General features: G+C 42.6%; 1 protein-coding gene and 1 long non-coding RNA gene across 2 annotated transcripts; one reads left to right on the top strand and one right to left on the bottom strand.

Moving 5' to 3' along the window:
- The first annotated feature begins 531 nt into the window (after positions 1–531).
- Positions 532–5873, top strand: LOC136420665 (uncharacterized). The gene is made up of 6 exons (XR_010753284.1): positions 532–648; positions 1300–1397; positions 2333–2521; positions 3492–3620; positions 4980–5074; positions 5431–5873. It is a non-coding gene; the product is annotated as an uncharacterized lncRNA (long non-coding RNA).
- Positions 1393–5581, bottom strand: LOC136420664 (uncharacterized). The gene is made up of 9 exons (XM_066407709.1): positions 5382–5581; positions 4957–5175; positions 4389–4628; positions 4189–4280; positions 3843–4048; positions 3333–3722; positions 3046–3204; positions 2749–2953; positions 1393–2617 (listed from the first exon to the last, which is right to left on the bottom strand). The coding sequence occupies exons 1-9, from the start codon at positions 5579–5581 to the stop codon at positions 2307–2309; spliced, it is 2022 nt and encodes a 673-aa protein (XP_066263806.1). The 3' UTR covers positions 1393–2306.
- Positions 5874–11867: the final 5994 nt, after the last annotated feature.

Here is an 11867-nt window from a genome sequence, read left to right on the forward strand (position 1 = left end):
ATCTGTGTCTTCAACTGGAAGATAGCGATGGACAAGACGGGAAGCCACAAATTTGTCCAGATCATGTAAGTCCTCCTCGGGCATTACATATTGCTTGTGGAAGATCCCCAAACATAGGTGGAGCCAAGGAATGCACACCTGGTTGAAAAATCATTTAATGATTTACAATTCATTAGAGAAATGATGATGACTGGTCCTTTTTATTGGAGGGATAAGTAGTCACTAGGAAGGTAGCATTATCAAACTATGTTTATCATTCTGTGTTCATGTTAACAACAATCCAACACTTACACTTTGTCCGTGTAAGTGTTGGATTGGTCCGTGTAAGTGTTGAATTTGTCCGTCACGTCAGATTCCCAGCGAACCCTTAGTTGGCGCATGCGCCCTAGGCGCTATACAATTGGGCTGGGCGCGCCGCCATGCGACTGTTCCGATAACAGCAGCGAGGATTTCACCATGAAACCTTTGACCCTATTTATCATATGGTTTGGATCACGTGAGCTAAGTTTTGAACTGGAAACAAGATGGCTGCGGGTATTTAGCATGATTGTCAGCGAAAACCAGGGATAAACAGCGATTTTACCGCGCGGATGCGACAATTTTAGGAAACCGTTGACTTCGAAGTGTTCCAAGGGATCTTAAGAAAAGGTGAGTTGGTCTCGAAGATTCTACGTCTTCGGAGGTTTTCCCGAAACAATTTTTTATCGTTTCTTTTACACCATGTGGTTTGAAACATTTTTCAATAGGCTGCCTTTGTTGCAACCGCCTGGTTTAAAAACGACAGGACACTGATTTCACCGTGTGCAGTTGTAATTTACGGCCAATTTGATGGAAGTGCAACGATTCTTAGGTTGGTGTTCGTGTTTTTGCTGCAAAGTTTTGTGTGTATTTCACGTTTCGTTGTCTTAACGCTCGTATATGAAATACTTAGCCACTGATAAGTGTCCTCAGTGTCTTTAGTGAATACACAAGAGGTTCTGTGCTTTGTTTTAAGCCCTCCATCCTTACCGATAACATGTGCCCCCCTCCCCACTCACATTCATTTTATTATAAAAAGAACGTCTCAACTCGATACATGTATCAATATATTTTCTATATTGCCATGTGGATTGGAAAGCTGTTTCCACAACTCTAAGTAATATACTAATAGTAAAGAGATATCTACTTTCTATTTCATTTGAAGAAAGGAGATATACCAAGGTATATATATATTGTAATTGTACGCTGGAGATAACAAGTCAGTCTTGTTCAGCTCTACTACATTTATCTGACTTTCTCTGTTTTACTTTCTCCTCTCAGCACCCAACCAGCCACCAGCCTACTTGTTTGCTGTTTGAAGAGTGAAAGCAGAAGCACACAATGAACATGAGGCCCTCAGAGATCATGTTGTGGATATGGTAATGTAACTTAAATTTGTCTTTTCAAGACAAACTTTCTTTTCCAACGCTGTCTTATTTGTGTTCGGGAATGTCTGCATGAACTTCATGTATGTGAATTTTGTGATAGAAACAATCGAAACATATGAAAGAATAAGTCAACATGCTATTGCAATTGCAAACTAGTCTACCGGTAATTATTTGTGACGTTGATCATGAATACACTAACTATGAAACTTGTATTGTATATCATAATATGACATGCACAAGTTTATTGAATATGCGCGTACATTATGATACATAAGGTTCAACTCCTCTTTGGTGGTAGCTTTTACAATCCCCAGCATTGAGTGAACAAAAAGCCAGGGAAAAGCGACAACAAATTTAATAATTCTAGGTACTGGTAATCTAATGTAGGATTTTAATTAGTATGAGTTGCAAATCAGTCTGATGGTAATTATCTACATGTTCAGGATGCATGTTGGATTTGAACTTGTTTGAATGACTGTAAATAGAAGACAGTAACATTCACATGTAGTTAACAAAACTTACAGTGAGTTGAGTGGCAATAATTTCACTGTTAGGAGCAATATGCTTTACTCTAAACAGGGACAGAGCAAAAAAGGGATCTACAATGCACATCATAGTAAGTGAAATGCAGCATGCCAGTGCCGAGTTGCATTGTAATGCAAGACAAGACAATATGCTGGGTTTCTGTGAATGTTGTATTACACAGTTGATCAAAGTTTTCGATTATTTCAGATTAACAAGTACTGTCAATATAGGTACATATAGAGTAGTACAACAGAGATTGTCAAAGTAATGACATAACCAATATCAAAGTCTTTTACATCCTGAAGGATGATCTATACATAGTAATAAGGAATCACGGCCATTCTTATTCCGTATTGTAATACTATTTGTTTGAATCTACGTGTTCTTCTTTCTCGCCACAGGTTTTGGGACGCCGCCCACGTGGTCGGGACTCACCCCTATGAGATGTGTCTTGAGGAGGGACTTGATCCTGGCTACGGGATCTGGGATGCTGTTTATCGACGTCGCAAGGGAATTGAACAGGCTGTGCACCTGTTCAATCCCTTGCTCCGCCATGAAGCCCAGGCCGAAGCCCCACTTCCTGATACAAGGTACGATGTGGTCTTCCATCATGTGGAACTTCATAGGTATGGTTCCGTTTGGTACATTCCGCCTGTAGGCTGCCATGAAGTCTTTGATGGACTGGGCTAGAAAAGGGCAGGGAACAAAAACCAAGCCGTTTTTAAAACACATGTGAATTTGCAGGATTTTATTGAAATTTGATTTGCCACAAGCTGAATAATGATGTCATGACAGACTTATTGGAATGAGAACTCACCAAGCTCATTTATGGCTGGCTGGTCCATTGGGCCAGCCTGTGAGTATGCCCTATGGCACTTTGCAAACAGCAAGAACAGCTCCCTGTACTTTCTGGCGGTTCTGGTTGATTGTGGCACCAGGCACACTGGCATGTCTTCATACTTCTGAATGATGGCCCCGATGGTGGTTTCAACCCTTCCCGTCAATTTGCATATTGCCTCGTCCTGTGTACATTAATTGAACATCATTACTCATTTCTTTCTTTAAAAGCATATGCTTTTCTAACCAAAAAGTGTAAAAAGAAACAAATACTTGCCTTGAGCATGGTGTTTACATGGTTCCCTATGAAGGACTTCGAGTGGTATGCTTGCCGCTCCACTCGAAACTCCTTCAGGACATCATCCAGTTCGCTTGTTAAAGGTCCTTGGCCCATCTTGACCGAAGATTTTTCTCGGAGTTTGACCGCCTTTGTCCTCTGGATAAACAAAAAAGGGGTGAATTCAGAATACTGTTAAAACACTGGCACAAATTTCAAAATGATTACTGAAATGCTACCACATAATGTATGTAATTGTGCATAGACTTTCTGTATTGTGTACTTACAAATGACTCCATCTTCTGCACCATCCCCTCAATCATTTCACTAGCGTCGTTAAAGATGGCTTGGAGTTGGTTGTCTTCGTCATCGTCTTCGTCATCAGTCTCTTCCTCGAAGGCCAGCCAGGCCAGCTGATCTTCCTGTTCCTCGATCTTGTCTTCCAGGGCGTCCGCCTTTTCATCCAGCTCACGTGCCTGATCGATCGCATCAACCCACGCCTTGAACTTGCCCATGTGGGGATCAGTCAGGAGGGCTTCCTTGGTCACGTCTCCCTCGTCCAGCACAGAGTCGAGGTAGGACTGGAGTTTCAGATCCATGTCATGGAGTTCGTTTTCCAGGAGCTTGAATAGCTTGACATATATTCCCAGGCTTACATGTAAGCCTGGTACTACAACCTGTGTGTGAACAAATAGACATGACCACTTAAGATTATGATAATGTGTTGAGGAAATACACATGTAATTTTGTCAATATCATGATGGTTATTTTCAATAAATAAGAAGCACATTTCACACCTGGTCTACCGGCACAGCAAACATAACTGGTGATATCACGTTGTGGTATTTCTTCGCCAGCTTGATCTTCCCTTGGCCTTCAGCTACAAACAAGTTGTGGTAAGTTTGCAGCGTTTCCAGGGTTCTCTGCGGCATCCTTATTCGCCTGTCGTCTGGGTCTGCCATTTCCTCTTTGGTGATATCGCACCACAAACAGGGATAGCATGCTGTGGCAGAAGTATAACAAAATAGATTTACAAATACTTCATAGCGCAACAAACATGGATCAAAAGGTAGATGGTAAACATGAATTTTTCTATATATTCATTTAAATGCAACTTTTCGGGGACAGTAGATCGTCGCTTACCACAAGCGCCCGAGAGTCCGTACCAAAGGCACAGCAGGGCATAATCTCCTGCAGCAAAAATCCTGATCTTGAAGTCTTCTCCATCTTTGCACCTGCAAGGTAGAATTGAGTCATGTTGATTTGAAAGTCATTTTAACATGATGCTTTGATGATCACTGTGTGTCTACCGGACAAAGAACATAATATATTATGTAACTCACCTCCACTTCGAATCTTGCAGCACTTTGATCTCTTGGGCGTACCTGCTGATGGCCAGTTGCAGGTTCTCTCGGTTGTCCTTGGCATTAAAAACGCAGATCACAGTTGTTTTCTTCTTTGAGTTTGGGGATTCTTTGTTGAGGACTTGGAAGGTGAACTTGAATGAACCCCCTCCATGGTCACCCCCAACTTTGATCCAGATTTCATCCCTTGGGATCTTTCCTCCATGCCAAGTCAGGCTGCTGTAAAAGATGAAGGATATTATTGTAATTCACCGTCAACTTAAGACCAGTTTTGCAAAGGAACTCTGGCCGAATAAGTGTCCCCTTAGCCAGGACGAACAGACTGTACAACTCTTTCCTCCACTATACCATCCGTTTGTACAACAGTCAATTGCAGTCTGCGTCGTAGTCTGTTGTTATGTCATATTGTGTACATATGTTATATGTAAGAACAACGCAATTCAGAAGTGCATGTACCTGTATATGTTACTTCTGTGATGTTGATTCATACAAAGAAAGATTTTAAGATTTGATGTATTATGTTGAAAAAAACAAAACATTTTCTTACTTTGATGTTTTGCACCTTTCCAGGTTGTCGTGGATGGCATCCTGAAGCGAGGTGACATATGCGCATGGCAACAGTTCAACCGTGCCGTGCTCCTTGCCAGCCCCCTTAACAGAAAACGGTAAGTTTTCTGCCTTCACTTCGATCTCGGACAGAAGGTCTGCGGCAACTTTCCTTGATCTCGCCTCGCTTTCTACACCGACATTGTACTTTTTCAGCCACCTGTAGCAAAATAGAAACCTCTGCATTTAAACTCTATCCATGCCTGACTGTATCACTCAGGATGGAAAACTGTACACATCTGACAATCGCTCGAATGCGAAACTTTCCTACCTAATCCTGTCAGTAATAAGCTTTCAATTAGACAAGACCTTATAAACTTCAGGATAGCTCTTGTGTTCAACCAAAAAGATGTCTTTTGAATTTACCTTCTCAAATCTCGACACTGACTCCAGTTCATTCCTATGTCCACTTTAGCAGCCAACAGGTGTCCAGTCGGAATGCGGACCTGGTCCAGATGTAACTCGTGCAGCATCCTTTGAAGCTCTTCCCGTGGGTGGAGTCGCAGCTCAGCCTGCATCAGTGATGCGGAGTCGCCGCCGCTTGCCTTCCCCCTCACACCCTGCATCAGTTTGACTCGTTTTCTGTTAGTGGCTGGTGTTGCTTCACTGGCAGATTTCCTTGGTTTAGGCACATGTACGAAGTGTAAAGGCTAAAATTGGAAGAGAGATAAGCAGGAATGAACATACTGCAAAAAAGCAGAAGCCCTGTAGTATCTTATTGTTATATCTATATATCTCTAATCAATTTATTGTATGTATTAGCTGAAATACTCTAATCAATTTATTGTATGTATTGGCTGAAATACTCTAATCAATTTATTGTACGTATTGGCTGAAATAAAAAAGATGTATATATGATGTATGGAATATATGATGTAAGGTTCTACATATCAGTAAAGTACATATTGTCACTGTTTATTTGAAAAAAAATAGAACAGTAACTCACCTGTCCACCAGTACGACATGTGATGGCTTGACTGTTGCTGGCAGCCATTTTCCTCTTTACAAGGGGAGTCAGAATACTCTCTTCCCATTCCCTGAGAGGCTCAGTGTGGTTAGTTGTTTTGACAAGCTTGGCTACAGTCCTTATTGCATCACTCACATCATTCACGGTGGGAGGGGGTTGGTGGACAGGTGCATTTGGTGTAATTGTTGACAAGGGAACACGTGGGGGTGGGCAAACTGAACCAGTTGAGGAACTTTCACAGTTGTGGCGGCTAAGCTCACAGGACTGAACAGTGTTCAAACATCTAGTGCATTTGAAGACGGTCTCAAACACACAGCTGGAAGTTGGCTTGTCGAACACTGCAGCATCTTCACCTTTTCTGGTTCTCGAGCTCCCTCCCTTCTTAGGGCGTCCTCCTTTGTGAATGGCCTCAGCCCTTGCACATACAAAACAGTCTGATAGGCATTGATTTGGCCACTCACAGCACTTGGCTCTTCCTCCAGCATATTTGCTGTTAGATAACTTCTTCCTACATTTGTCGCAGAAGTAGGAGGGGTGCCTGTGTGATTGATCGGTGCTGACATCCAAACCAAAGGTCTCCTTAATATTATCCTTATAATCAATACAAAGCAAAGTAGAAATGTTCCTTTGCTTAGCCGACCCGTTCTGCAGCTTGAACCCACACAGTCGGCATAGTTTCCGAAGATTTTCGATGTGCGTAGATAGACTCAGCTGTGACATACCTCACTTCCGGGTTCATGTGGGGCAACGCCCCCTACCACACCGCCGAAGAAATCGGTAAATTTGTCGGTTCCACGGGAGTTGCGACAATAATCAAGTATATATAAATAAGCACCAGTATATCAATCCCAAGAAAAAAGTAGCGTAGTGTTCCGGAAAATCCTGCGAACGCCGTGAATCGAGAATATCCGCGGTGACCCTTCGTCCGCGACTGACGCCGGCCGATACAGCTCTGAACGTACCCCGTATCGTCCGATATGACAACAATTCTAATAAATAGTCAAGTCTTCTAATATTCTACCATAGAATGAAAGTATATAGTGCTGGAGTCATGTACAACACAAGAAAGAAGAGAGTCAGAGGTATTTTCCAGTCTTATTTTGCGTTTTTATTTACGTGTTCAATGATCGGGACAAGCGCGGGATTAGCCGCCATCTTTGTGTCGGCAAGGCCGGCCACGCCCAGCAACCGAATTCTCGCGGAATCTCGTAAGATCTCGCCCAAAACTAAGTTCGCGAGACTAAGCCTTTTGAAACCGCCGTGCCGTGTGGCGAATTTTTTTTTGCTCGTTAGTGATGAATTTTTCCTTGTAAGCGTCAAATTTTTCTTCGTAAGCGTCGAATTTTTCCTCTTAAGCATCGAACTCGTCTCCGCCACTTATCGAATTTGTCTCCGCGAGCGTCGAAAACGTCTTTGCAACCTATGACGTTGATTGTCCCCTCCAAATGAGGGTTTTGATAATCAAAGATACTTCATTCCGAAACATTTAGAGGTTACCGTTATCCCGGCCCCCTAGAGCCTTCTTATTTGCATTCTTGTCTACTTCATGCTCAAGATCAGTTTTATATACTTGGTTCAACATTATGTGTTGCCGACTCCGCATTAGTGTCAGTTTTGCAAGAGTTTTCTTTTTTTAATGTACTGTAGAGTTTGTTTTCTTCTCTTGTGATATGCGGCCCTCTTGTCAAGACACAGGAGAGCGCGACACGCTGTTCCGCCAGGTAGAAAACTTGAGCCGGTGTCACAGGCATCTCGCACCCCCAGTGTGTCTCCACAGCAACTTGTAATACACTTGATTACTACGTTAAGCTATGGCTTTATTATATTAAAATGCAGTGTTAAATATAATACCTGCACAGACAGACCAACTTTCGGAATATTTTGGGGGTGCGAGATCACTAGCTGGGGGCTGCAAGTCAGGGGGGTGTAAAATCAAGGGGGTGCAAAATCGCTGGGACACCAGCGGCTTAATTAAGTCAGCACAACGACTCTCCGAGACCGCCGACGGCACAAGAGTGCGCGGCGCTACTTGCCCGCAACTCCCCTGCAGATCTGAATGTATTTTTCTGGGGTAATGACATTTGAGTTGTCCTATGGGCCACTTCAACGGCATTTGTTGACATGAGGCGTCGTTGCTTATGAACCATTTGTTTTGACAGTTTAGAATCTATAACCTCATGAAGTAGTTCGGTGTCGTTACTCGTGGGCACGATATACTTACCCCGCGGCAGGTAAGTAGGTGTGTAACCGGCCCCAACACGGCAAAAGAAGGAACCATATTTGCATTTCGAATGGTCGTCGGAAAAACAACTAATCGTGTTTTCTTTGGCCTGATGGACCGCCGGCTAAAACATGACAGCACTCAAAAAGACAACAGCGGAGGAGCTTCCGGGCAGCTCTCCTGAATCGCTTCCATCGTGTCTGTCTGTCTTTTTGTGATGTGGAGAATGTAGATGTAGCAAAAAAACTACAGGATGTCAGTAGAACAAACCTCATCATCTGAGTAAGTATTGACAAATTAATGTATATGTAGCAAATAACTACAATATGTTCCTTAGTGGAACTAACCTCCTCATCTCCTCATGTTGATATCGCATAACATATGTAATGATTTTTAATCAATGTTGATAATGTCTCTCAGTACTCTCACCCAAATGTCCTCTTCTGCCACCAACTTGCCATGCGCATGCCTTTTATCCTCTCACCTCACCTTTACCTTCACCTCTATCCCCTTTATAGCACCTACAAAACAGCAATACGACCTTCTCATACTTCTGCTAAATATCAGTCACCCTTCCGCGAGAACACCTTAACGGGAACGCCTTACACTTGGTCACCATGTCATGTGCAGCTGTTCTTGCAACATCTCTTAGGGCTTTGATAGATTTCTCCTGTATAAGTGAAGACATATCAGAAGCTTGTAAGTGAGCTCTTGAGGACTGCCATGTAGGATATCAAGAACACAAATATTCTTGTACAGGGAATACTTTCGTGTCTAGTCTATATGACATACCTTTAGCATTATTTCCACGTGATTCCCTACAAACGCTGCGCCGTGGTAGGCTTGTGTTCTGAGGCTGCGGTTTTGGATTACTTTCTCCAGTGGTCCATTCCTTGTTGTAACTTTTCATTTCTCTTTGGTTTTTGCTAACTTTTCTTCCTGACGAAAGATGCATATAGGATAATTCTTCTAATGTTGATGATAAAAAAAAATGGCTGTGCTATATAAAGAAATTATTTGTGGCGGATCAGGACCTACCGTACTCTTTGATGAGTAAGTGAGCTTTGATGTCAACAAGTGGCAGTTTATTGATTTAATTTGATGGTAATTGTCAAATACTGCTCTAGAAAGACAGACATGTACCGTGACAGTGTTGTATAACGGACAGGTGTAACAGTTGAATATCACTTACTTGGCCACCTGTTTTGCCTTTGATGATGTTGTTACTTGAGCTTGAGGGCTTCCATTTGATCAAAGGTCTTAATCTTCCCACAGCCTCAGTCATTCGCATAACAGCGCATTCAAGGCTTATGTCAATTGAAAGAGGTATTTCATAGCATCTGTACCCACCACGGACATAAGCAGCCGCTCCTCCATAAAGGAAACATGTTGTCATAGAGTCTGCCCAACAAACACGTCTCCTGTCTTTACGAAACACATCGACGTCTTCTAGCTGATCTTGCGAAGACTGCACATCTCCAGATATATCCATGTCTCAGCCAAGCTTATGATATCGGCTCTGACCAGACAGGTGGATTTCAGACTATTAAAGTGGCCCACCAGTCCTTTAGTATTGTAGTGGACAAAAATTTTAGGACCCAATTGCTTTCAGATCTGTCATCAACATTTCTAAACCAGTTGGATATAAACTGTAAGTGCCTTATACTTTTGACAGCCTTCTCTATTTTCTCATCACAGTAGATAGAGTCCTGCTTGTGGCCCAACTATTAAACAAACCCTACAAAATACAACTTACGAGATACCTAATGCAATAGCCTTTTTCATGGAGACAACCGCTTTAGAAATAGTCATGCCCTGTACATTGTGTGTCGTTTAGTCCAGGCTAGCTTAAAAGGAATTTGGTGACGAGTAACATTGCTTATTTTTTACAATACAAACTGCATAGTTTTAGTTTTCTGAACGAACAGGTAGTAAATGCGGTCTGGTCCAAAATAGCAACAACAACAAAAAACTCAAAACAATAAGAAAACGACATTATCTTTTTTTTTAAATCGTCATTTTTCAAAAAGTCCTTTGTAAAAGACTTTAAATCAGACGATAAACCAGTAAATGCTGTCTGTACAGCAGCGCCCTTCATCGGTGGTTTTGTGCACTGCAGACGCGCTGGCAACCATGTGCAGGCGGCGGCTGTCCGGCAGCAACTTTGATGTCAGGGAGACGCAGCGGTTGAAGAGTTTTGCGAACGAGGCCATTTTTGCTGAGCTGTCTTATGTCTGACTTCGGTGGCATCGGTCGTGGACTGTTCGGCCACGGTGTATGGAACGTCTCCCGGCGGTGCCATTGTTCGAAAACCCACGTAAACGTCCTTCATCATACAGATGCTTTCGGAGTGTCAAGGCGTAAACGGATCGAAAGTTAACCAATACATTACATCGTATAATTTACGTTTTTTTTTTTACATACCAGACTCGGCACGTTCCGTTCAGCAACCATCAACTGAAAGATAACCTTACATCTAATACAAAGTTGACGGCTGGTAGCATTTACGTTTTCTATGACAATATTTAGCTTCCCTAAAAATTTACAGATGTCACTTTTCTATGGTTTTTACATTAAAGCGGCGTATTGTAATCGGAACAAAAAGCAAAATATACTGTTCTGTTTTCTACATCATAAATTGAATCTTATTACCCTGCAAACCGATATTCATCACGTAAGAATGCAACCTTGAAGTAGCATGCGAATGTCTTGCGGTTCTCTGAAATGTTTCAACCACTGCTTTATCTCACTGCAAGTTCATTCGGACTCCTGTTTCCCGTAAGAAATCAATTCCTGATTTACTTGAATCCTTTAACAACTACCTTATCTCACTGCAAGTTCCGCCGGACTGCTGTTCCCGTAGGAAATCTATGTCTGATGTGGGAGCAAGGTGTTTGGCGCAGGCTGTTGTGCTGTTTTAGTCTCGCTATTTCCAGCTATACAAGTCACTAGGTAATGGATGTGAGTCATCCACTACATGGATCCATTTTGGTAAAACTGTGCCAATTTCAGCAGCATGTCCTGACAGACCTGAATATCATGGTAAATTCGCTCAACATGTGTGTCTACACAATAACATACAATGTCACAGTATGGTGCACCCGTCACCAACAATTGCCCTTGGACATGGCAATAATACCCGTGGGTCTTGTCCAAGGTAATGGAGTCTCCTTCCGGACTTAGGTAGAAGATGGGGAGGGTCAGAACTTCATCCTTGGCGGTCAGATTATTAGCGCTATATGGGCACTTGACCTCAAGGACGCCGGTCTGACCATAACACACCTTGGCGTCAGGCGATGCCCCCAGGAAGGAAAATATAGGATTGACAACAAGACCGCAGTCATGAAGGTGGACTTTATCTTCACTTGAGTTTAGATATGCCCCTTTATAATTGACGTCTGTCCCATGCACCTTACCATGTGCAATGGAGTCACTTTTAGCTGACTTGATGCCCATCAAGTTAGTCAGAAACTTTTAGTTAGACTCGGCCTTTCTTCTGTGTAGAACATCATAGGTCCTTACACCTTCTGTTGTTCTGCATACCAGAGCTCTCATTCTGATTGATGCACTGTGGCCCGCGCTATACTGAATATGGTGTTGCATTCAGAACACTGACTAATTTAGTTATCTTGATGGATTCATACATGTATGTACTATACACGGA

This window comes from Branchiostoma lanceolatum, chromosome 15, assembly GCF_035083965.1.
Source record: "Branchiostoma lanceolatum isolate klBraLanc5 chromosome 15, klBraLanc5.hap2, whole genome shotgun sequence".
Taxonomy (NCBI): domain Eukaryota; kingdom Metazoa; phylum Chordata; class Leptocardii; order Amphioxiformes; family Branchiostomatidae; genus Branchiostoma; species Branchiostoma lanceolatum.

Excerpts from the sequence above, each read along its gene's own strand:
- LOC136420664 (XM_066407709.1), bottom strand. The coding sequence starts at position 5,581 with ATGCAGGGTGTGAGGGGGAAGGCAAGCGGCGGCGACTCCGCATCACTG. Across the intron at positions 4,629-4,956 it reads GAAAGGTGCAAAACATCAAA|CAGCCTGACTTGGCATGGAG; the intron begins GTAAGAAAATGT and ends CATCTTTTACAG. Across the intron at positions 2,618-2,748 it reads GCCAGCCATAAATGAGCTTG|CCCAGTCCATCAAAGACTTC; the intron begins GTGAGTTCTCAT and ends GCCCTTTTCTAG.